The sequence below is a fragment of the Varanus komodoensis genome, unplaced genomic scaffold (assembly GCF_004798865.1).
Source record: "Varanus komodoensis strain SLA01 unplaced genomic scaffold, ASM479886v1 scaffold3, whole genome shotgun sequence".
NCBI lineage: Eukaryota > Metazoa > Chordata > Lepidosauria > Squamata > Varanidae > Varanus > Varanus komodoensis.
In genome coordinates, this window is record NW_025335761.1 from 19,694,236 (window position 1) to 19,720,332 (window position 26,097).

Consider the following 26,097-nt stretch of genomic DNA (forward strand, 5'->3'; position numbering starts at 1 on the left):
TTTGGCCACCTAATGAGAAGTAAGGACTCCCTGGAGAAGAGCCTAATGCTGGGAACAGTAGATGGCAAAAGAAGAAGGGGACGGCAGGGGATGAGGTGGCTGGATGGAGTCACTGAAGCAGTTGGTGTGAGCTTAAGTGGACTCTGGGGGATGGTGGAGACAGGAAGGCCTGGAGGAATGTTGTCCATGGGATCGCAATGGGTCGGATGCGACTTCGCAACTAACACCAACATATAAATCTATTAAATAAACATCAGGAAAAATATTTTGTAACAAAGGATCACACTTTTTTATTGAAACTATTTAAGACGCAGAGTACAAATGAATACAGAATTAAAAATAGCCCCAAAAGGTGGCTTACAGTGCAAAACCCCCACAAACATAAAACAGTTGTTTCAGATAATCAAAAATGACATATTAAAATGTTTTTTTCCTTTTTAAAGCCAAGGTAGAAAATGCTCATTTATAAATTTAAAAAGTTTCAGGTTTTAAACAAGTGGAGAATAGGAAGGAGTGTTGAAAAGGGATGTCTTTCTGGTGCTTGGGCTTAAGAGACATGCTGAGTAGACATGGCTTATTCCTAAAGTTGCTGACCCATGCATCGCTGTCTTGTCATGTACAGCAGAATAGCCCAGCATATACGCAGTCCAGCTCCAGTATATTATATACAAACAGTACAGGACTGGATAGTCTAGTTTTTGTGTATAGAAAGAGCAATTCAAAACACGGTGCTACGCATGTTTAGACCAAAAAAAGGCCTACATTTCCCAGTGTGTCCCGCCCAGCCACCACTGAGGTGTGCTGAGAGTTGTAGGCTTTTTTCCTGCCTGATCATGCATAGGATTGCACCCTTAGTCAACAGTACCTGAAGGCCTAACAAGGCGCTATTCTCCTTTCCAACTGAGTTTTCTAATGATGTAAAAAAGTTGATATGATGGGTCCAGTGGCTGAATGGCTGTGTTTATACATGATGGCATTGTAATGCTCTTAGTCACATACACTGTTCCTAACAGTAGACTTTTTTTAAAGGAGGAAATGTAGTTATTGTGGATCACTGGGGTGAAAGGAGAACCTAATAAGCCCAACAATGTGGGAGGGGGAATTCAATAGGAAAGGAAAGGATTAAACTAGAAGGGTTGGGCAGCAGGTAAATAACAAAATGACTATACTGAGTAGCACCAATTGCACATATCAATAGCTGCTGCATGCACAATTTTGTTTTCAAAAGGTATCTCTTGTTATTGTAGAAACAGATCATTTTGTCCCATTCATGTGCACAGTATTTGCTCTCTTTACAAAAGGCTCTCTTTGAAAAGATTACCAGTATAATTTAGGAACAACATTTAAATCATGTTGCTCAGAATTATTTCCGAAAGCATAGCAATAATATGCAAGTATGACTTCAGTAATCTATGTTCTTGTAGAAACTTTCCCCATTTAACTTAATATATTAAAATTGCATGCAAGCACAAAATCAGAAGTGGGACAGATGCAGATGTTTCTACATCTACATGCGTTTCTATTTTTCTAATCCTGAGGTATCTGTTGAGGGCCAGTAGACATCTATAATAAAGTAAAAAAAAGATGCATGCAGTTCAAAACAAAAAGTGCAGGTTGATTATCTTATAATCTGTAACAGAAACGTCTTAAGATACTTCAAATTCAATATATGAGCCATTTGCCATGGTGGCACCAATGAAAAACTAGAAATATTTGATGTCTTTAAGTATTTTCCAAAGAAACACTGAATACTTTCCTCCTGCTTTTTCTCAGACTTAAATTATTGGGTTAGAAAAGAGGGCAGCTAAGAATTCCATGGCAGCCAACTGACTGGCTAAAAATATTTACCCCAAAGTCATCTAAAATCATGGATGTAAGTGGGAAAATCAAGGGCACATTAAAAGACTTTTAAAACCCTGCAAACATGTCTCCCTATTTTCTACTCTACAGGTTCAATTCACAGTTCCACTTAACTACATGCTGAATCTTTCCTATTTGAGACAATTTCAATCTGCATTTGCCCTTTGAACATAACAGATTCCTTGTCCTAGTACTACTTCACTAGACTCTTTGGCTATGCTCTTCAGTGGTATGCTAGAAGCTACAGGCCTACCCATACCTCTTTGCTTATCTACTTACTCAAGACCACACAAAACTACCATGCTAGTCCATTCTCAGCCCCATTTTTATTATTTTCCCAGCTCAATCCATGAAAATAGTGTGTCCATTTTAAAAGTAAATGGATGAGAATTATCCATAGAATTTGTTTGATACTACCTTTCACTCAACCCAGCCCCCAATGAATAATTGCCACAGTATCAGTAGCACTGAGGTAAAGCAAATCAGCATGTTGATTGTGCTCTCAAATGGATACCTCTGACATTTTCAGAGATTAGATCAACACCAAGAACCTCCATTTCTCCTTTTCTCCTGCTACAAGATATTTGTGTTGGAAGTATGGCTTTTACCTGAGTGTATGTGTGTGTTCCAGAACAAGGAAGTGTTTCCTGAGCACTGAACACTTTTCACAGTCTAAATGTGAACCGGGGAAGAAAGGTACTTTGCCTGTTAAGATCTTGTCTGACATATATGCAGAAAGGCCCCTCCCTAGTTAACAGATCTCCATGGAATATATTTATGCTATCCATCCTTAGCAGGAAAAGTGGCACATTTTAGGTTCACTCTTAGGTGTAAAGGGCTAGTTGAACCTCAGTTCTGGTAAGTGTATTCTAATAATAAAGTTTATTCAGAGAAAATACCTGATTAAGACAGCCAAGAGTTTTGCAGAGGGGCATACTAAAAAGCACTAGAAACATTCCAAGTTCCCAGCCTTGGAGCTTAGTTAAGGATGCCTGGCTACCTGGGTTGGCCAGCCGGTCAACCAAAAAGAGGGCTGCTCTGCAGGCTACTCAGCCCTGAAACAACACAAAATAAACCAACCAGTCCCAGACAAGAAGGTACACCACAGGGTGCCAGCTGTGGAGTAATGAATCAAAGCCCACAGGATAATTTCAAAAGTGCAAGGAGGCAAGCCATCCAGAGGGGCTTAGATCAGCAAAGCTGCTTAGTAGGATGATCTAACCAAACATAGAAGAAACAACTGCCCTCTTACCAGAGAAAGCAACACTAAAAATTCTGTAGATTAGTTAGTTTTAACATGCTTTCATCAGTATCAGCCAGCACTTAGAGAACACAGACAGATGGATCCTTCTGTATACTGGGCATTGTAGTGCCTCTGAAACAAACCAAAACAAAAACACTAGGAGAGATTTAAGCAGATGGCACAGTAAATGAATGAAAGCGTGAATGTCCCTTCTAGCTCAATTCATTTCCTTTCTTTGATTAATGGACAATAATCAGTTCATTCCTACTTTATTTGAACAAAAGCAATGGTCTAATTTATATGTCATTGAAGAAGTTTGGCAAATTGTGGTTGCTGAACATAATAAAATTCCATGCAGCTTCCTAGTCAACTGACATTTTTAAACATCCTCCCAACTGACATAGCATGAAAAAGGAAATGGAGATAGTTGTATCACAACAATCTGTATTTGCTGGCTACTCACACTTAGTTTGGTAATTTCGTATTTTTGTCCATGAGTAAGGGCCCTCCCACCCCCACCCCCCACCCTCACACACAATACTTGGGATGTTAAGTACCTCTCATGCTTAGCTTGAACAGTATTGAAGAACTGCAGCTAGGATCTTCAGTGATTAAATTCATACTCAAATGAAATAAAAGAAAACAATGTACTAATCAATAAACACCATAGCCATCCTGTGTTATTTTCACATCCACCCTTCTCTTCAAGTCCTGTATCCCCCAAAAGAAAAAGCCACTGTAACATCAGGAGGCTAGGATACAACTGCAGTTGAACAACTTCCTAACAGCTGTGACAATTCTTCCCTTGATGCCTGTAAAAACTCAGTTTTTTAAATATAAAACCTGAGAAAATGCCAAACAGTTCTTGTAAAATAGCAAATCCACTGTCAGCAGCCTTGTAACAGATCTCCAGAGCTTGGTCCAAAAGGTACAGTATCCTCTGGAAGCAAATACAGATTTGGTAAAGCATAGGTTTTCCTTTAAAATAAAGCTGAAAGAACAAGCATATACATGCAAAAAACAAAAATGTAGGTGTAATAAATCCTGGTATTAAGGAGTAAAATTCAGCAAGGCAGGCTGCAGCAGGAAGCAGTTCAATAATCCTGCCTCCTAAACTACTAGTACGTTTACTGTAACAAAACTTGTTCTCACTACAGAGTGTGGGAAAGATGTAGAAACAGCCACTGCTAGAAACACATGTGTGAATAGTCACAAAAATAATTTAATAAATAAAAGTTTTAAAAGTCTGTACACAGATTGAGACAATGCTTCAGAGGGAGTGACAGGTGCCATCTTGATCTCTCTCTGTCAAATCAGCAGTTTCAGGTTGGGTCACAGTTGTGTGTATTGTTTAATCCTGTGTGTCTTTGTGTTTTTAAGCCAAACGCTTTGGCTGTGTCAAACAGTTCCAAGAAGTTTCTCTTAACAGCACTCAAAAGAGAGAAGTTGGGCACAGAAACATTAGTTACTGTGGCCAGCACATTTCTGAAAACTACACAGAGAAGATAACTGTTTGTTTCTTATTAAAGAAAAAGTCTTTTCTCATTGGATAAAAACAATGGTAGCATTCATTCAAGATTTTCACCATGAACTTGTCCCGTTAATTTTCCTACATGGTTCCATTAAAACTTTATGTCCAGTTGGAGCCACTCTTCAGAGTTTTTTATCCATACGTCGCTCAACAGCTTGTAACAAAAGCTCTGAGTATTGTTCTAGCAAAGCAAGAGTTTGTTCATTTCCAAAATGCTGAGGACTGGATAAAACAGAACCACTTGGCATTACAACTGGATCTTGTGGCTTCACCAATGCTTCTTTTTTCCTTTGAAATTCATTCCCATTCTTCAAGGAATCAAGTTCTTTTTTCATCACAGAGAAAGTATCAGTCAAGAGGCCAGCAATCTCATTTTTATCAGCTGAAGACTCTGTGTTAGCAGACACCTGCAAAGGAAAAGGAGGCACAGGAAGGTTGTTGTGGAGTTACAGTCTTCCCTGTCCTGAAAGCTTGAGACTGTTAAGAATGAAAACAGCATCAAACGTACGTTGCTAAAAGATCAGTCTGAACTCGGGGAACTCAGGGTGTCTAATTGTAGCTTCGTCCATCTTGTGCTCTCTCCTCTCTCACACAAGAAAGCTCTCTCATGGCTGGCTCAGGTTTAAAGGGGTTCAGAGCTCCTCCCTTCTCTTCCCCCACCTCAACTGCCCTTCCCAGAAAAAGGAACTTCATACCACTTTCAGCATTTCAAACACATTCTCCAATCAGACTCAAGGCTTCTCCTTCATTAATGCTTTTAATCCATTTTAAGCTGCCCAAAATGACACTGCTTAATGGTGCTAGGGATAAGCAACAGATTAGGCTAAATATGTCATGTGCAGCTGCCCCTCTTCTTTTTCTGTATTCAAAAGCATGTTCAAGACCAAAATGTGCAGAAAGCCACTGTGCCAGTGGAGGTTTTCTCCATTGGTAATTTCCTGCTTTTTGGCTGGGAGGGCAGAAGGGACTGCATGGGGAGGGGGAGTGAAAATCCAAACCTCCCCTTCTTGCATGTAGTAGCCCCAATCCAGTACAGGGCCCAGCAATACTTAGAGGTAAATAACAAAACAGTACAGGAGCAACTGCATGCCATGGTATTTAATGCAATGAGTGGCCCTGAGTTTCTAACTGAAGCAAGTGCCACATGATCAGTATACAGTAAAGCCTTGGATTGCGAGTAACTTGTTCTGTGAGTGTTCCACAAGACAAGCAAACATTTCTAATAGATTTTAACTTGTTAAACAAGTGATGTCTTGCAAAATGAATAGTACATGATGCCAAACATCACATGATCACAACTGAGCCAATGGTTGTTCTCTCTCTGTCACTGCCGTCTCACTCTCTTGTTTTGTGCTAATGCAAGTGGGGATATCAAAGTCAAGCCCCTGCTCGTGTAGCATTCCAAGAATCCATGAGCTTTCAAGAAATGTGAAGTGTAAAAGAGCCAGTTAAACGTTATGTGGAGCTCCAACAGCAAGGTTCCTTGTTAAAGTTGCACAAAAAGAAAAAGATTCCATTGAGCCAATAGATAGCAGTGATTCCGTTAGTGATAGTGAAAGTCGTCCCACACAATAACCTCCTCTCTCGTCTCCCTCACACCAGCCATGAAGGTTTCCAAGGTAAGTACAGGTTAATTTGTTTTATTTTTCTTTATATTTTGAATTTTCTTTATTATTTTGTATTATATTGCAGTACTGTAATAATTTGATATGAATATTTTTGGGTTGTAGAATGAATCATCTGAGTTTCCATTATTTCTTATGGGGAAATTCACTTTGATATATAAGTGCTTTGGATTACAAGCATGTTTTCCAGAATGAATTATGCTCGCAAACCAAGGTTTTACTGTATAACACTTTCCAATACCATAGAATGGAAATCACAACAACTCCTACAGATAGCCAGCAGGTGGGCTGCTGCAGTTATTTCTGCATGACTGAACCACACAAACATGAGTACAGATGTTTGCTCTTGAACAAAAATGCAGGGAACATTTCTTCCCGAGTCTTAACCATTTGTTCTTAACTTGCCTAATATACAACAGGACTCCCATATCCACTGGCTTGGTTACCACATTTTCAGTTAACTGCAGTCGACCTCAGCCCAAAAGAGAAGTTGTAAAGTGCTTCCTGTAGGTGAAGATTCTAGATTGAATATGGAAAGCAATATTGTAGGCTTTTAAGAATGAGCAAAATTATGAAAAAAAATAAATGCAGTGTTCACCATTATCCACGGTTTCAAGTATCCACGGGGGGAGTTGGAACTGATCCGTGTGGATACAGGGGTCCTGCTGCAATCACATATAAGCATTAATGTCTAACCGTCCAGATGGAAGGGATGGGCAACTTACCATACGGTACAGACGGATGGCTTTGCGCATGCTATCCTGAAGCTCCGACACAACATGCTTGCATTGCTCAACACTGATGGATGAACCTCCTGGAAAGAGGGGTGGGAAGAGACAAAAGAACACAGGCACTAAGCAAGAGGTACCTATATCAAGCTAGCTCTGCCTGCTGTCCCACCACTGAACAACCCTGCTAAAATCTAGCCATTCCTAGGATTTTTTAGAAGGTTCAAGCAACATGCATATGGCTACCTCCCCTCACTCCTTATAGATCCTTGAATGGTTCGCTTGAAACAGATTGTGATTTTTTTATTCACATACATAATTCTAGAAATTAATCTTATGTCAACATCTTGCTTTTGAATTTTTAGCCCTTTCTAAACAGAAGTAATTTGCCCCAGGCATTGTGTTATCTCTGAATTAGACCTATGTAAAACCAAAGTCCTTCTGTTTAAGACTTGTATTAGCAGTTCCCAAATTATGTGCCAGAGCACAGGTATGTGCTGTTCGAATTTGCTTAAATAGTTAAAAGGCTGCTGTGATCCCAAAGCAGACAGCCATAAAAGAGGCTGCCCATGGCATAGGCCACTGTGCCGGCCTGGCCTTCTTCCAGTCAGCCTGAACTGGAAATGGGAATGTCTGCATCATGCACAATTAAATACTTCCAGGTGCAGGGCTACAGCAGAACTTGCCGCCAATCAAAGGAGGCTGTGCATTGCGCCCCTGCCACCAGCTGCAGCACCCAACTTGCCTCTTTCCAGCTAGCAGGCACACCTAGAACAGTGAAACATGCAGAAACATAGACTCTCCTCAGGAGGGCACTGCCTACAGCTTAAAAGTAAGTGCATGAGTAGAAATCTGTCTCTAAATCGAACGGCAGAATTGTGCAAGAGCCAATGGTAGTTTGGGAAGTACCGGCCTAAGCGAAAACTAAGTTCAAATAGAGCTGAACAAGCATAATCAAAATAGACAAAAAGCACATATTGATTTAAAAGGTGATCTTATTGGGATGACATACAAAGTAAGGTGGGGGGAGATTAAGAACAGCACAACAATACATTACTACTCAGCATTTTTTAAAAAGCAGACTACTTGGTGTGCTTCCAGACAAGCAGTTCCTGGTGCTACGAGTCAAAAGCCATTGTGCAGCAATTCTGCCATCCCTCTTTAATGGGCTTTTTTGGTAAGCAAAAAGCAGTGGGAAGAGAGGGAGGAAGCAACAGGGAAACACTGGGAGGTTCCAAATCTAAGACAGTGTCCTCTGGACTCAGGCCCGGCCCAGCCCAGCCATCTGTGAATGAGGCAACTGCACAAGAAGAGCCTTGTCTGAAAGCACCCTTTGCCTGCTGAACTACCTGACCCAGCAACGTTTCTAAAGGCACGTCATGGCACATGATGACTGACATACAAAGGGACAGACACACAGGTACGATACGGCTTTTATTCAGTCCTGCTGCAAGATAACTCATATGAGGGAGCTACTGAAAATCCTATTAACTATAAAATAATACGTCTAACAAAAGCTCTAAAGAGTTTTGCATTGGGGATAAAGAACCCAGGGAAAGGGATTGATTTGTTATGTTCCATGCCTAGTATGACAATAGTACCAGTTAACGCCTCGGATCTATGTTTCTTGACTTTCTTGTTAATTTACAGTGTGAATAAACTGCACTTCCTATTGCGTTCTGAATTAGAACACCAGTTGCTCTCTTCGCACCATCTCTGGACTTTCCTGTAATTATTATGCATGTACATTGCTGTTGAGATCAGTGAATGCCAGCACCCATGGGCAACTTGTTAATAGTACTGCAGATCTTGGATGAATGAGTTACAAGGCTTCTGAGGCAGTGGAAATGCATCTTCCGACATATCAGATGGCTGCTGTAGTAACCATACTTCACATCCCAGATCTCAATGCACTCAATTGGTGAGATGTATGTGCACATTTGGTAGATGGAAGAAGATGGAGAGCAGATGTGTTAGGTAACTTTATATCAAAGTTACATGCAAGCCATTAGCAAAGCAGAATATAAGTCCTCAATCCCCCTCCCTCTCCCCGACCCCCACCCAAAGCACTGTGCTTTGTTCTTCTTACTGTAACACCCTTTTTTATTAGCCACAATGGCAATTTCATTAATTTTACAATTAATTGCTCAGCACAGGTTGATGCAGCAAAACAGCCCCTTTAATGAAATTTTATGTGGAACCCATTTTGCTTTGACAGATATCTTTAGGGATGTTGCGATGTTTTATTAATTTCTGTTCCTTATTATGCTTTATGGAACAATTTTTTCTGGTTGTCAACTGCCTTCAGTGTTTAGTGATTGCAGGAGAGAGAAAAAACTAAACATCCTTGTAAAATTCATTTCTGAACTTCTGTCTCTCTCTTTACTTCACATCTTATCAATATTTTAGAGGGCAAGTAAAGAAATATGTTCCATTTTAGCAAAGATTTAGTTGCTCCTTCCTATTAAGGAATTCCACTTCATGGGATTTGCAATAGAAACCAATTCAAGCAAGCTCAGTGGCTTGTGGCACAGTTTTCCATAAGATCATGCAACCATAAAATGAAATTAAGAGGTCAGTGCTAGGGGCAACTTTCAACAAGTGGATCTACAGTCAGCCAATGGGGCTTCAGCTACCTCTCCTCCTACCTGCACCCCACACACAACCCCATTTATCCCCCAGAGCCCTTCCCAAACCTCTGGAGATTTTAAGGGGACACGGGGCAGGGAAACTCTTTCCCCAGTGGAACAGACAGTATTGAATTTCACCCTGTGTGCACACCCAGCCTTTTGATGTCTTTCCACTACAGAATTACACAACTGAATCTTCAAGCTTCACTCTGCAATTGCTTAGAAAACCTCGGAATAATGAGAATTTACTCCCATAAATTCAAGCCATGGTTTTTCTCTTCTCAGAAATTCTTACATTATTTAAAATAATCTAAGTCCTGTCAACAAAGGACACCATGTTCAATACACAATTTAACAGAACTTGTAGCTTTTTATTTGAACAATGAGTCTAGATATTCAATGCTAGCTTTGCCTCCTGTTGTGTCAGACCACACTCCATCATCCCCAGCTAGCATGGCCATTGGCTGGACGTGATGGGAGGTATAAGTCCAACAAATCTGGGGAGTACCAAATTGGAACATGCCGTAAGGCAATCAGCCGGGGGGGGGGGGTGGATTTAATCCTGAAATGGTGTTTTGAACAATCATTGTGAATATAAATATGCTTTCTCATCATTTCTTCTGATGCTCCCCCCACATTTTTTGTTTGTTATAATTTAGAAACTAAAAGACGTCACACTGAAATACCAGGAAACATTAAGCACTAAGTTTTCCTCTCCTCTGTATATAAAATTACTTTAAAACTAAATGTTCACTCACTCTTGTGCTGTTTTACCTCTACCTTCAAGCAGGAAAAATGTGAGAACTACAATATTTGCATGCACCAACCCAAAACACAAGACAAACAGGGAGCAGAACTGAGGACAGAAAAAAAATGAATGTCAGACAAAGATGTCTCACCATTGAAAGGATGGCTTATGGAACGAGACAGGTGCAGACAGGACGAGACAGGCCAGAAGCTGGACGTAAAGAAATGTGATGGAAGTGTGAAGCGATTCACAAAGACAGGAGACAGAAGGGGGAAGTAGATTAGAGAAGGGTATCCATGCACACCTGAGTGCTCTGCTAGGGCTGCCACAGATGGGGGAGACCTCGGCCCACTTGATTCAAAAGAGCAAAGCTCATGCTGATTAACTTGCACATAATCAGTGCTGGCAACGTCCTCTGTGCAACCCAGCAGTCTTTTTTCTGGAGCCTCTGGATGCAGACTGTCCGCAAAATCTTTCCATTTGGGATTGGAAACCTCTGGCTCAAGCTGGACTTTGGTCCTCAGTAATGTCTGATTCTCTTTAGAGGGACTCACTGGGCTACCTTTACCAAAGCCCAGGGGCACAGCTGCGTGGGTTTCCAACTTGGGGGCCCATCCTTCAGGAAAGGAGGATTTCTTTTTACCAATGCCAGCAGCTGACTGAGGAGACACGGGCTCTAGCAGCACTTTTGATTTGGCTGTTGGAGAGAAAGAAGCTAACGTTGGTCTGTCAGGTAGAGGTTTGGGGATATCAAGGATGAGATGGGCCCGGTTAGACACCAACTTGCTGTGAAAAGACTTGGGTGATGAAGCGCCTGTGGCCTGCTGAAGAGCAGGTTTCACTGGACCATTTTCTTTCACAGGTGACTTATTCTTCTCAGTGTCCACTGAAAGATTTAACTGTGTCTTCTCTGGTATTTGTGGGCTTCCCTTCGTCTGGACCAGGTTTTCTGCAGAGTCGCCAAAGCACAGATTCTCCCCCACAGATATGCTACGGGATATCTTGGCCATGAAGCTAGTGGTAGGGCTCATGTAGGACTTTGGCTTTGCTGCTTTACTGTCTTTGGCTTGCATAGAGTTGGAGCCATCCATCTTCAGAGTTGCAGACAACTCCCGACAGTTATTGGACCTCGGATCCTTCTCACCTACCATTAGGGTCTGAGGACGTTGCCTGGCAGAAGGTACCCCTGGAACCTTATCTGTAGAAATGGAAGAGATAAATGCATAGAACTGGTCCGGAGCAGCTGATGCAAGCAGAATTAGAATAGCTCCAGCTTTGAAACATTATTTCAAGCAGCAGCACTTGTTAAATAATGTTCTGTGAATAATTTTGAGCAACTACTCCTTAACCTAGGCATCCTTCCTTCAAGCACAACTGCCTACATTTCTGAGAAAGGGAAGACAGCTGAGCCTTATGTCAGCAGGGCTCCTTATCCATTGCAGCTTTTATTCTAAGCTTCAGAGGAGCTATCCAGGGTTGGTGAATCTATTTTAGGGGTGGAGTTCTGTACCATGGATAGCTCCTATCCAGCTCATACTAAGAGGTGCCCCACTGACACAGGAGGCACCAGCCTCCCCTGAAGACCAGACTAGAGGTAGTATTGCATGTTCTAGTTTAGTCTTCTGCTCTGTGCCGTGGGAAATATGGAAAAAGTCAGAGGTCATACCACCTAGCATCCACACTGAAAAGCTGCACCAGGGCTGACAGAAAACTGTCAATAAAAATTGGAGTAATTCAAAGCACAATATAAAATAAAAGCACTCCAAACTGTACACACAAAGCCACACTTCAGTTTGACTCACTAACTTCTGTGTAAGCTGCATGAAAATGAAGAGCATTTCTGAGTTTCTACTGAAGAACAGCATCCCTGTGGGCTGCTTTAATATTTTTATCAGCTTTTAACAACAGCTGGTTTCCAGAAGGAGGTGATGAAGTACTTCTCTTCCTATCACTAGTGGGAATTAGCGCTCTGTTCTGTTCATCTCCAGCTCGACTCACTCCTGAGAGATACAAATACTTTTATGTTAGGAGGCAAACTGTGTTTCTAAGCTAGCAGATGATTGGTTCTCATCTCCAAGGCTGGGCAGGTTTCTATTGTGGAGTGCATTACTTTTAAATATTTCATGACAATACTAACCTCCTTCCTTACCATTATGAACAAGGTCATGAACTGACTGGGATTTCCTTATTACCATAGCCCCATCGCTATCTGGGAAAGACCCAGCCAGTTTTCCAAGGCCCCTGTTGATCTCTAAAGCAGGTTTTCTCTTTTTCTGCATGTAAAGTGACCGGAAGGAATTTTGGCAGATGCCATTCTCCTTGGCTGCATTCTGGCAGTCGATCCCATTTTTCAATAGATCAGCAGAAACTTGCTTCGACAAGGCAGGACCCTCAGCGGGTTTGTAATCCAGCACTAGATTTGATGCCGAAAGCGACAGTTGCCTAAAGGATCAAAGACAAGAATAAATACTTAAAAGTTGCATTATCACTGCCAGTGAAAAAACAAAACAAAATGGAGTGCAATGTGATGAATCCGCAAGACAATTCTCAAGGTGAAAATCCTTCCACAAATATATTTTCCCCTTGGATGCAAGTAAGTAGGAAACAAGGAATAATCATACACAAGATTGCTATATTTGACACAAGGATTTAGTGAAAGGGGGAAGAAGGGGAGGTTCCAGTAAGGGAAGATAAGCCACAGTTATAATCGGGATCAGTTTCTCTCACTGAGGCAGCTATCAGACTCTGGCCACACTTTTATCCACATGAGACATGTGCACCTGCTTCCCAGTGCTATGCACTGGAAAACTTAGTCTTCTTTTTCTGCCTGAAGTGCTTTGGCATCCAGTTTTAAGGAATCAGTATATATTGCTGTTCTCTTTGCCACATTGAAAAGAAACAGAACCAGATGCTTGGTACTTCCTAACATTTATGGATCTCTTTCCCCAATACTTGAGATGACAATCTTCTGGCCCTATAAGGCACAGTAGGTTTCTTTTTTCAAGAAATTAAATCATCATGCAGTGTTTGGAGCTTAGTCATCAGAATAAGTTGCTTGCTATGTAAGGAAACCGGTTAAAACTAATCAATAAACAAAAGTGAATTGAATGTTTGTCACTGTCCAAGTTGAATGAAATGCAAAAATAAAACGGAGTGCATAAATGGTGAAGAGTAAATCAGATGTCAAAACACATTCTTTATACTGGCCCAAACTGCTTTATCTATGCAGCAGTGGTGTTTGTTGGAAAACTGAAAAAATGAAAGTAGACAACAACCTTGACCGCACAGTGCATTCTGAGTGTTCCATGTCACCCTACAGAAACAGGCAGGCAACACAAGAAAAGCACTCAGAGCTTTACAAACAGCAAGCTTCTTTGCTGAGGTACCCCAGAATCAACTGCTGAGGTTGCCAAATTTGAGCTACACCAAGGCTGGGCTGTCCAGCATTTACAAGAAGTGGGAACTGTACCTGAGAGCAGGAGACTGGGACAGAAAGCGAGAGGAAATACTGTTTTCCATTCTCTCCAGAGTCCTACATGATCCACCTGTGAATTAAGGTGCTGAAGTTAGCAAAAACATATGTATTCTGATGTGACATTTTAGCAAGGGAAATCTAATTTAGGATTGAAATCTTGGTCACAGTTTGGAAGGGTGAAAGTGAACTTCTCCAAGTATTACACTGAGTTTCCATGCAGTTGATCCTGCACATATTTCCTCTGTATGAAGCACCACTATGTTCAGTGGGGCTCCTCTCAGATAATCATGCACAATGTCACAGACTCAATAGATCAATGCTTCATGCCTGAGTAATCTATGTCCATGTGCCCTTATTGTAGCCCTTATGGACACTTAACACATAATGAGAAACCATTGTTAAAAGCCTCAGCTAGGAAAAAAGTGAAACATTTCAAGGCAGAACAGTGGAAGCAACCTTAGTTCAGTATTATTTACTACAATAGTCAAAAAGAACTTCAACTATTAGATAGCTCAGAAATGTCATAAGCACATGCCCCTGCTACCCTCTTTCACAACCGTCCACCAGATTTTTTTTTTTAATCTGCAGTTTGCCTCTATTCACTGGCAAGCTATTATGGATTCATACTGAGGACAACATGTAAATTTACCCTCACTGTATCACCAATAACAATATATATAAAACTTAACCTGCTGCGATAGGGGCATGTGTGGGAATGGGCTCCCAGGCCACCTGAAGTTTCCTCACCTTGGTTCACGCTGGGTTTACCTGCATGGTCACTGAGGATGAGACAAACTACAGTAGCTTATTTCCCCTGGATGAGACAAACTACAGTAGCTTATTTCCCCTGGATGAGACAAACTACAGTAGCTTATTTCCTGTCAGGCATAATTACTTTTGCTGGTATGGCTTGCCATGTTGTATAATCCCAGCACGAGTGCCTTGTTGCCATGGTTAGCCAGCCATATTGAACTTCTGAGGTTCTTTCAAGGTTTCAGACAAGAGCCATTCCTGGCACAGTCAAGAGACGGAACCTGCAGCTTCCTGCCTACAAAGCAAATGCTCTTCCACTGAGCCATGGCCCTGTCCCTTAACATGTCCCTGTTTTTCAGGGCTCAGGTCCAGTTTTTCTTTTTCTTTAGAACACACACAATTCATATTTAGAATTTTTAAAAATTTTAAACATGCATTCAGAGTTAGACTTACTTTTGCTTCATCTGAAAATGCTTTCAGATCATTAAAACTGAGGGAACGTCCTAATTCAATTCGCATATAATAGGCAACCCCACTGTATACATCCAGCTATAGCTGAGGAAAAAGCATTGCGCACTTTCCCATCTATGGCTTCAGAATGCCTCTAGGACACCATTTTATGCACACCTAGAAACCAAGTTTGGCTGAGGAATGCTGGGTATTGAAGGACTTTTTCTATCTAAACACACATAGGAATGCACCCTTCATCTCTGAATTTCCAGAGGGAAGGCTATATTATTATTCCATTACATTTCTACCTGCCTTTTTCTCCTCTTGTGAGGAACCAAGACACTTACATACACCTACTCCTACTCTTCATTTTATCCTCTTTAGCCTGCAACTGCAAAAATGATTTGTTTACCAGTATTTTTAACTCACCTACAGTAAAAAGAAATTTCTAAGAGACATATAAGCACTGTACCATACAGTCATAATAAAATACTGTGTCAAAATCAAAGTAGACAATGGCAAATTCTATGGTTTAGAATAGGGATTCTGCCCTATTACTCATTAATTTCTTCATTCCACTAATGGCATTTCCTTCAACAGTTGTCAAACGAGAGCCATAACACCTAGTGGTACTGACTGTCAAAAGCAGATTTGTAGAAAAGCCACTGCAAAACATCCCAACCCTTTTTATTTTCCCACTATTTTTATTGTTAATTGTCTTAATTTGTGGTTTTTATATTTATTATTGGATGCTGTGCTACTTTTATCTCTTTATCTTATTTTATTAGTGATGTTGTAAACCATCCCGAGATGTCAGTGATGGGATGGTATATAAAAGTTTTAAACAAACAAACAAACATTTAAGAATTTTCACTGATTCAGGAGTGAGCGATACCCTTTTTACCATTACTGGCCAGTGTCCCAAAATGCTGCTTGAGGAACTTCTCTTGATCTGGAGTCCTGGGGCCATCCCCTTCCAACAGTCCAGTGTTGACATCTTCCTCATCCTCTTCTCCCACCTGTTCATCCAGGTCAGAGATGCCATCCACACTGAAAGGTTCTGTACTCTCAGAATCTGAAAGAGCAAATGCTACATGCTTATAGCACAGATTATAGAAGCAGGGCCTGAAGCCAATTATACAAGGTGACCTTTTCCCTTCCCCGCCTTATAAAAACTCCTATTCAAAAAAGGCCACAAAAGAAGAGTGTTTTTTCCCCTCAAACAATGCATCTACCCAATACTAAATGCTTTCCACTGGGATACTTAGGAGAGTCTTGAGCAGGCCAATCCACTCTTGTCTCCGCTCCTCCACATCCCAGCACCTTAGTGCTCCATACATCAACAGTGGGGATCCTCCGGCCCAGGGGCCAAATCCAGTCCTCCCAGGGAACCAATTTCCCCCCTTCAGGGGGCCAAATCTGCCCCTCCAAGGTTCTTCAGATGGTCATGCCCCCTTCTGCCATCAATCATTGGTGGTTTCCCTTTCCCCATTCTATAACGGTGAAAAACCTCTCCGTAATGTTTCATTACTAGCACAAGGGGCTTTAAGCTACAACGTGCTGGCATTTTAATATTTTTGGCCCTTGTACCTTTGTCCCCATCCACCACTAGAATGCAGACCCTGAGGGTATATTCAAAACTGAATTCAGCCCGTCGGCTCAGAGAGATTTCCCAGAGGTGCCATACATCCAGGAGGCTCCTGCCCTGGTGACTTGTCTAGCTATTTGCTAAGTTTTTAAATGCCCTTTCTTTAACATTTCTAACTTATAGAATTCTACATATGTAGAAAGTCCCTCAAATGTGCAGAATACTTACTTCATTTTTTAGTGTCCCCATTTGATAGATAGCCAACTAATCTTGCTGTTAGAGAAAATGATATTTCACATTCCCAAATTAGAGAACAGATCTTCCTTTCAGGCAACAGTTTCAGTATCGCCACTTCCTGCCAAGTTCTTAATCCAAATCAAGCCTTTTGCTGCCTGTTTTTAAAAACCATTCATACAATTTCTGCTTGTCCGAATGATACCATGTTTAGTTTGCTCTAAAGCGTATTGAAAGAAATGAGATGTAGGGCTGTTGCTTGGGCTGCAAGGTGCCACACGTTGGTTGAAAGGTATTAGTCTGACCTAGAAATTTATTCTGTATGTTTTCCCCCAGGAATGGGGAAGGCAAACCAGACAAAAAGAGTATTTCATCATGGAAGACTGAGAAGTCAGAATGGAGACTGTTATAACTGACAACTAGTTGTGAGTAGCTGGCTGGCACATCGACTCAGATGCAAGCAGTACCAAAGAAGCTGGAAAAACACAGCATCTGCCAATCTTACATTAGGAGGAAAGCAACATCTTTTAATCTGGGGTGACTTTTGGAAGCCAAGGTTAAGAAGGCCTGGAGTTTTATATATTTCCCTTTGACAGCATTTTGCATATGTTATAGGTAATGGTATCCAGATGAAGTTTTCAGAATGGTATGTGCTGCTTGTCCAAGTAACTAGCTAAATGAAACAAACAAACAGTTCAAATCTCACCTTCATTTGGACTTGATAATCGACTGCTACTATAATCCACAGAGCAGGCACTATCAGGGCTGTGCTTATCTGGACATCCATTGTTGGAGTAACTTCTACCTAGCTTCCCATGGGGAAGTGCTTTTACCTGGAATTCACTGTGAGAGAGGGGATGAATATGGTTATAAGAAATGCTGCTTTTCTTATTTTTTAATTATGAAACTTGCAAAAACCTTACCTGTGCTAATAATGTTCCATCATTCAAAAACTGTGTTTTTAAAGCCTAACCTTTAAACCATTTATGCAAAATTATTTTGCATTTCATAGAGCTTGGACAGTGATATTTGGACATTTCCCCCATTTTTTGTTGGTCCACATTCAAATGCTGGTTTTCAGGCAGCAAGCCAATGCAACTTTTACTATGTTTTTCCAACACTGCAGGGGAAGATTCATAATTGGTTGACTATATGAGAAGTTCCATATTTTCCTCACAGAACTCTAAGAGCCCTCATCAACACAAAGCTGGAAGTTTTCACTACAGCCTGTGTGTGCATCAGAGTGTCCCTTACAGATATCCCAACATTATGCAGAGATTAATTAGCATAATTTGAGAGACCACCATGACACAGCTCATGGTCACAGCTCCATGAATGCAGCTATTTATTTCTGTATGTCTGTGGATGCAAATAAGTCCATCTTGTTAACGGAATGGTTGAACTTCTTGCATTTAAAAACTAGTCACTAGATTTGAATTTAGGCATGAAGGATACTAAAGTCAATTATATTATTTAATCTAACTGTACAGTTAGATGTCCCACCCTGTCCTCTGTTTAAATGTTGAAATTATAGCAATACATAAAGCAGAAGTTTCAGGCTGAGGTTGAGGTAGGGCAATAATGAGTAGTTCTGCCTTTAAAAACCTGAACTCTAGAATGTAATAGTGTAGCGCTCACAACCAGAACATTCTATATTGGGGAAAGGAAGGAGATAAAACAGCTACTATGACATTGCTCAAAGGAGGAGGAAAGAGGGAAGGGAGAGTTAATTTGTGCATGGAGGAAACTGAGGAGAAGAGAATAGGAAGAAAGAGATTGATCTTTCTCCTGTTTCTCCAATACTTTTATTATTGCATGATTTTTCCAAGCCATGTTACTGGCATCACCAATCAGCAGTAACAGCATTCCCTTACTGAATTTCAAACAGACACGTGTAAAAGAAAGGGATGGAGAACAGGAAACAGTAAGACATGCACAAGACTTTCATCCAAGGAGAAATCTAATGGTGGTATCATTGTTTATAAAACTTTATGTATAAATTATGAGCAAATATTTTTTAATGGACCTTAGCTCATCGTAAAATACAGCAAAGTGGGAAAGTCAGGTCACCACAGAGCAATGGGACAGACCGTAAACCTCTTTGGAGTAAAATATTTTGCTTACTTTTGGTGACTCAGCAAATTTTGGTCTAGTGACTGCAGTTAAACCTGCATCTAACTTTATCCTTCAACAACATGTGGCAAGCAACAGGTTACCTCATCTAAATCTTCAAACCAGGAGAGCTCAGAGGAATAAAACACACATAACGTAAGTCAAGGCACAAAAAGAAATTTATTTTTGACCTGCTAATGTCTGTGGGGTGAATTTCATCTTGTTCTGGGTAGATCACACATTCCTCACTCCCTGAAGGCTCCAGTTCCTGAGGGAAAATTCCACCTTCACAGGACAGAAGTCGAATAACTTGGGGTCGAACACATGGCTGGTTTTCCTGAAGAGTTGCAGGGTCTCCAACCTGATATAGGAGTGCAAAAGTGAAAATTGTTATCTTTGTTTCAGTAAAGCAATATGCAAAATGTTAGGCCTAGAGGAGAAAAAACTCTAGCTGACAACGTATCTGAGGAACAGCCTGGACTCTTTATGCAGAAGGGTAGGACAGATATAAAATCAAACAAACATGACTCAGGAGGTAACAGAAGCAGATTCACTAGTCTTATTTGCTTGTCAGGCTACTGCTTCTGCTCAAAAAGCATTAGGTTTTTTTCATTCATAGCTATCACAGCATAGCTACCTGGAGCATGATGGAAATTGAAGTGCAACACATCTCAAAGGCACCAGTTTGGAAGAGGTAGGATTATAGTTTTCACTGCCTAATTCAGTGAGATCAGAGGCTTCCTTGTGGAACTCTATGGCTGAGTTCACACAACACAATGCATAGTTGCCATGGTTTGCTGGGTTTTTTTAAACCATGCTCTACTTGACAATTAAATGGTTCCTACTTTATCATGGCTTCCATCCTCACTGCTCACTTCAAGTGTTGGCACATATCCCATCAGCCACTGCTGCTGAAATTCACTCCCAAGGTGCATCACTCCTTGCCCATGTCACCTGTCTCATTGGTCCACACATAAAAGTTAGATGGCTGGAGTGGCTTCTGCAGTTGCCACTCTTTCTGGAAGACTTTATTGTAATTACATACTAGGACCATGAAAACCACAATCCTTGGTTCAGACAACACGACAAGCCATGGTGGTACAGAAAGAACATAACACAGACCATTGTTACTTCTCATCGTTTCTAAAAACCAAACTTACCATGGTGAAATACCATGACTGGGTTCAGACATGACAGAACAATAATAGTTAAAAAAAACCCATCGTTTGTTATGTTGTCTGAACCCAGTCCAAGACTGGTTTCAGATAACATGATAACCCACATATATGGTCTGAGTATAGTTTGAGTGGGGGGTTGTTGATGAAACATGAGTTATCGTGTTGTCTGAACCAATAACTAATATTTCACAACCAGGCAACCATAGGTTCTTCTTGGATTGTTCACAGTTACAAGTCATAACTTGTTAGCACAGCTGAGTTCAGATAACACAATAACCCACATTTCAACAACTCACACTCAACTCATACACAGACCAAACATGGGTTATCATATTTTTATTACAGAAACATAGAAACAGAGCGAGTCAGAAGAGGCCTCCTGGGCCATCTAGTCTGACCCCCGGCTCCAGCCAGCTCCACTCATGACATGCCCACCAAGAGCATGTCTAACCTATCTTTGAACACCCTCACCAATGGGGCCTCAACCACCTCCCATGGAAGCCCATTCCATACCCTCGGGGTCCTAACTGTCAGGAAGTGCTTCCTGGCATCTAAATTGAACCTGAGTTCCCTGAGCTTTGCTCCGTTGGAGCGCATCCTGCCTTCCTTCCTATGACTAATGGTAGTTTCTTCTTCCTTGCATTGAGAAGGGATGTTCTTACATTGCTGACATGTAGAGGGAGACTGGGATGTTCTCCCGGGTCCTCCCCATTGCTGGCCTGTGAAAGTGAATCTCGGCTGGCAGACCGGGAGACAGAGAAAGACTCCAGCTGGCGTAAATCAAGCATGGATTTCACAGTCATCTCTATGCTGCTCGTTGGCTGGGACCAACGACCCCGCTGCCGAGGGGCCTTGCTCACGCTGTTCTCTGAACACTGGATCATTGCTATTTCTTTAGCCTAAAAATAAAAAGATTTAAAAAACAGGCCTGAAGAACCCTCTCAAAAAGTCAACTGCTCAGAGAATCATAATGCCCCAGAGTCACCCACAATAGCAAAAATGTAGATGAAAGGCACAAAGTCATAATAAGATCTTTTAAAAAAGGATAATCAAGACAAACCTCCTTCATAACTTGTAAATCACAAGAACTGGGTGTCATGAAAGTATATAACTTTAATCAATAATATGTTAGGCTTCTTCCTTAAAGCAAATTCGTATCTTCAGCAGAACATAGTAGCTTCACTTTCCTGAACTGAATTCAAGTATCTGAAAGACCTGACTTGATCCTAAGACACTTTCCTCATATTGCAATGGAGACATTCTCTGAGAGCAGTGGAAGAGTTATTTGGTCCACTCATCCTGCTCCTACTAGTCAAATGTTTCTTTGCCATTAAAGGGGCAAGAGTTGGGATTGACATCAACCAAGATGAAAAGTCTTTTTCACATTCTTCCTGGTGACATTAATGTCAAGACACCCCATGGGTTGATAAATCCTCTACCCCACAAGAACAGAATACGGGTCTTCCCTTGCAAATCATTCAGTTGTTCAGCATAATTTATACACTGCTGAACAAGCCGCCCTTGGAACAGGTGATAAAAAGGTGCTACAGATTTGTAGTTCCATTTGGTTTAAGGAGCGTGTTTTTGGTTTAAGTACACAACCGTCTCAGAAACTGCATCTCACAATTACAAGCAGCTTTCTAAGGATAAGAATATCTTCATAGCAGTCTGTGCCCCATGTAAGGTAGCTGCAATGTCACATCTAATGTATGAAGCCCTATCTTAAACCTAACAAATAATGGCCTATCTACAGATACCAGGTCAAGTTCACTAGATGAACTAAAGCCACTGATAATTGTTGTAACTGATCTGATGTATATCATGACGGGGACTGGGCATTGTTCTCATATAACCCCAGTTCTCCGTCAGCTCCACTGGCTCCTGATTGAAGTCCGGGCCCGATTCAAGGTGTTGTTTATGACCTATAAAGCCCTAAACAGCTTGGGACCTGGATACCTAAAGGAACGCTTGCTCCCATATATGCCCTCTCGCCCCTTGAGGTCAGCAGCAGATGCCCTTCTCTGGGAACCATCTGTGAATGACATCAGGAGGGTGAGTACCCGGAGGAGGGCTTTCTCTGCGGTGGCGCCCCATCTATGGAATGCGCTCCCCAGAGAGGTCTGCCTGGCGCTGTCGTTATTTGTTTTTCGGCGCCAGGCTAAGACCTTTTTATTTAAAACTTATTTTAATTGTTAATTTATTTATTTAACTAGGGTTTATGCCGCCCCATCGCAATAAAGCCTCGGGGCGGCATAGAAATGTTTTAAATAAATAAATGACATTTGGAAACTGGAATGCTATGGAAAGATGACACCAATGTATCATAAATCTTAGAGCAGCATGAATGATTCCTGGATATCTCTCCACCCTTCAACTCTTCTTAGACTTCAAATGCTTTTTTTAAAAAAGGTAAAACTCACCCTTCTCATTTCCCAGTGGGACAAGCTTCTTGAAAGAGAAAGGTCTGAATCTAAAAGGAAAAATAAAATAGATAGATGAAAATATTCTTGTCTACAGTTCTGCTTTGCTTTCCATTCCTGCTCACCAATCGTGGCAGAGTTTTCTGTGCGGTGCTGCTGACTGTTAAAGAGAAATCACAACCAAACCTCTATAAAAGCCCACTGAATTTAAGCACGCATGTTTTCATCAATATGAAACATCATTTCACATTCGCAGGAACACAAAGTCGTATTGCTCTTTTTAGTAACCTAATTACATAGTGACTGCTTAGAATTTTATGATTCTTTAGGGGAAATGAGAGTACTAAACTTCAGCTCTCAGCTTCACAAATTCTTAGGTTGTCAACTGTTTGCAATTTCAACAGAATAATCTCATTCAGCCATTTTCTTATTCTTGTATCTTTAGGGCTGACTCAGAGTCTTTTTCTACTGTTCTCTCTCTATACTAATTATTGCTGGGATGCAACTGAGAATTCTTTCTGAGAACTGACAATACACAGGATACTGCAAACTGGCACAAGTGGATGGAAATGGCTATTAAATATCTCCATGCACTATTTTCCACAGAACGTCCTCCACACATACATCTGTGTAGGTCTATGGAGCACAGCATGAAAACATTTGAAAAGGTAAACGGCCATGCAAATGGCATGTATCTCCACTCCCCCGTGCTTCATTTCTTATTCATTATTCTTATTTCATTTCTGCATTGACACTGGCTTCCAAGGCACCCTCCTTTTCCACTATACCTGAATCCCGTTCAGTGCTGCAATTGGTCTGCATTTGGAAAGACTGCATCCCATGTAACTCATCCTCATCATTCCCTTCGTCTTCACCATCTTTGTCACTGTCTGATGAGAGTGCTGGTGCAGATGAGAGGACAGAGACCGATTCGTGCCTAGAAAGACAGAATGAGCTTCAGCATTTGCGTAAAATATATGACGAATGCCAGCATTCTTAATCCAAATCATTCTTGCCCATCACTCTATTGCCCTACCAGTGTAGCACAGCAAGTGCTAGCTGGGGACGATAGGAGGAGAATTGGATGCTCAGTCATACTGGCTTTGAGGAGGCCCATTTTAAAAGCATGTAAATAGGCTAAAACAGGGCATCACAGCTTTTCTTTGACTTATTTTTGAACAAAATTATTCTTATTTACATAATACATAGTGATATAATACCTAATAACACCAAATACTCACTGCCAACATTATTATATCTGTGAGATAAATTTTTTAAGATCAAAGGTCATCACTGATCAAAAACAGCCTTAAGTATTTAAACATTTAATACTGAATGAGATCTGATTAATTTTCAGATTTGCAGATCTTCTTGGTGTTCATGCATAGTGTACTTTTTCAAATGGCCTTCTAAATTCACCCTCATACCTGGTCAGTATTTCTCCTTAAATCCTTTTCCCATCTGAGTTTATATGAATTTTGCTTATATCTTGTTTCTGCCAGTTTTGCATAGTTTTAACAATGAGCCTCTGGGATAAATTGTCTGGAATTGTAATTTCAAGTTCAGAATTTTCATTCAGTGAACTGTATTTAAGGAATTAAATTTATGATTATGTGCCTTACTTGTAATTATTGGAAAATTATGGTAAAGTTTTGTCCTATTTGTTCATTAATTTCCCCTAAGTGCAAACTAGCCCATTTCTGAGCAATTTTATGATCTGAATGATTTTCTTCCCTAGCTTTCTTATTACTAAAACTAATTTCATTTATTACTTGTTCATTATGATTTATAGACATTAATTGTTAAAAAGTGGACTTAATTTATTTTTAAACATATATAAGATTTTTAAATAGCTATATTTTGAACTGATTCCTAGTACAGGGGATTTATGAAAAATAAAATTTGCTGAAAAATCAAAGAGTAACTTTAATGCAAGTTGTTAACTTAAGCTGTTTCATCTTTGTTCTTTTATCCAGTGTGAATTGTGGCTTTAATGAAGTTGACGTGAATGCTTTATAATGCCACCTAATTACAAAGGGATGCTATGATCCCTTAATCAAATTATTGATACAGTATCCTTGTAATTTCTCTATCTTTTCTCCCTACCCACAAGAAATGTAGAATTAATTTTTGCCATTTAGTAAATAGCAACATATTCACCTTTAATCCAATATTTTAAAATAGGAAGAGTAATTGTAGTAGCACATTTCGTTTAAATAACAGATATAGTTCAATCAGGATAGTCCCATCTTTCAAAATCCTTATGGACTTATTCCAATAGTGCATTGGAATTCTGACAAGATTTTCTAAAATTGGTTATCCACACCCCAAATATTTATTTGTGGAATTTCTCCAAGGAATCAATAATGTTCTTTTTTTACTGTTTCTCCAGATCAGAACCTTCCCCCATTCTAATTCATTTATATTAACTTTATAATCTTAAATTTTCCAGAATGTTGAGCAAATCTAGCATTTCCTTACTTGCCTAGTCTGTATAAGACAGATGATACGTCATCCGTGTAAAGTTAATCTTTGCCCATCCTTCATCCTCTCCTGCTTTTCTCCTGCCTGAATATATTATCCTAAATGTTCAACTGACAAAGCCAAGAGTAGAGGTAGCAGCAGACAACCATGACACATACCTCTCTGCAACTGAAATACACTGTTTTTATGCTCACTTAAATCTCTCCTGTTAAAAATCCATGGTTATTAAATGTGGTTAAATTGTACCCTCCGAAATTTCCTTGCATCTTTTTATGCTCTCCTCAATTCTATCACTACTGTGATAGAACAGAATCCACACAGCAGTAATCAGAAAGGTCACATAACACAGTTATGAGAAAGACAAACTTGTAAACCCAGTTGCAAAACCTCAGTACCATAACTTAATAATATGCTGCACTACCAAAACTGAGCCACGATACAAGAGTGCTTAGCATACCTGGCATAGGTCTTTTATCAAAAGAGATAAGACAGGAATTCTTGGCATGAGGCCTGACCTTAAACTTTCAACAAGGGACACCTATTTTCCCCTTCAGCCAAATCAAAAAGAAACAAGGCAACTAAGAATGCCCAGTTTTAAGCAATGACATATTTATATTCATCAGCATGATGCGTGCCATCCAGTACGCCTCTAGCAAATTTAATGAAGTGCTGCAAGTTGTTGTTTAGTACAAGATGTTATTTAGGAGACAGAAATAATCTGGAGTACCAAATACATGATAGTCAGTGTAGGGAGCAAATTTCCCTGCAAAGTGTAAATTGCCAGCAGTGGGCTTTTCCAAATGAGGCTTTTATTGTGTGTTTGTCTTTCCTTGTGCCTGGTTGTTCACAGGTGCTTTATACAACATCATGACACTCCATTTCACTTATTTCTGGAAGCCCTTGGGAGTGGGGGCTGGAATGCAGAAAATGCAATACTTTTTGGCATGAAGGAACAAGCACAAGTGTTCACTTATGTAGTGCTATACCACGGCATCACGCAGAGGTTATGTACTATGGAAAGTCAGGAAAGGAAAACAA

At 40.5% G+C, this 26,097-nt stretch overlaps 1 protein-coding gene across 5 annotated transcripts in view; it reads right to left on the reverse strand.

Annotated features, from left to right (window-relative positions):
* Nucleotides 1-265: 265 nt before the first annotated feature.
* Nucleotides 266-26,097, reverse strand: part of MAPKBP1 (mitogen-activated protein kinase binding protein 1) — a 138,451-nt gene continuing 112,619 nt past the window's right edge. The window contains exons 21-31 of one of the 5 annotated variants that reach the window (XM_044436366.1): nucleotides 23,364-23,512; nucleotides 22,576-22,625; nucleotides 20,818-21,054; nucleotides 19,169-19,338; nucleotides 17,572-17,708; nucleotides 15,939-16,118; nucleotides 13,835-13,910; nucleotides 12,515-12,807; nucleotides 10,517-11,563; nucleotides 6,985-7,073; nucleotides 266-5,041 (exon numbers count right to left, since the gene is read on the reverse strand). In XM_044436366.1, the coding sequence (XP_044292301.1) occupies nucleotides 4,757-5,041; nucleotides 6,985-7,073; nucleotides 10,517-11,563; nucleotides 12,515-12,807; nucleotides 13,835-13,910; nucleotides 15,939-16,118; nucleotides 17,572-17,708; nucleotides 19,169-19,338; nucleotides 20,818-21,054; nucleotides 22,576-22,625; nucleotides 23,364-23,512 (2,713 nt within the window). In that variant the 3' untranslated portion in view covers nucleotides 266-4,756. Of the gene's footprint in view, nucleotides 5,042-6,984; nucleotides 7,074-10,516; nucleotides 11,564-12,502; nucleotides 12,808-13,834; nucleotides 13,911-15,938; nucleotides 16,119-17,571; nucleotides 17,709-19,168; nucleotides 19,339-20,817; nucleotides 21,055-22,575; nucleotides 22,626-23,363; nucleotides 23,513-26,097 lie in introns of all 5 variants that reach the window. The other 4 variants (XM_044436367.1, XM_044436368.1, XM_044436370.1 and 1 more) reach the window with 4 other exon arrangements.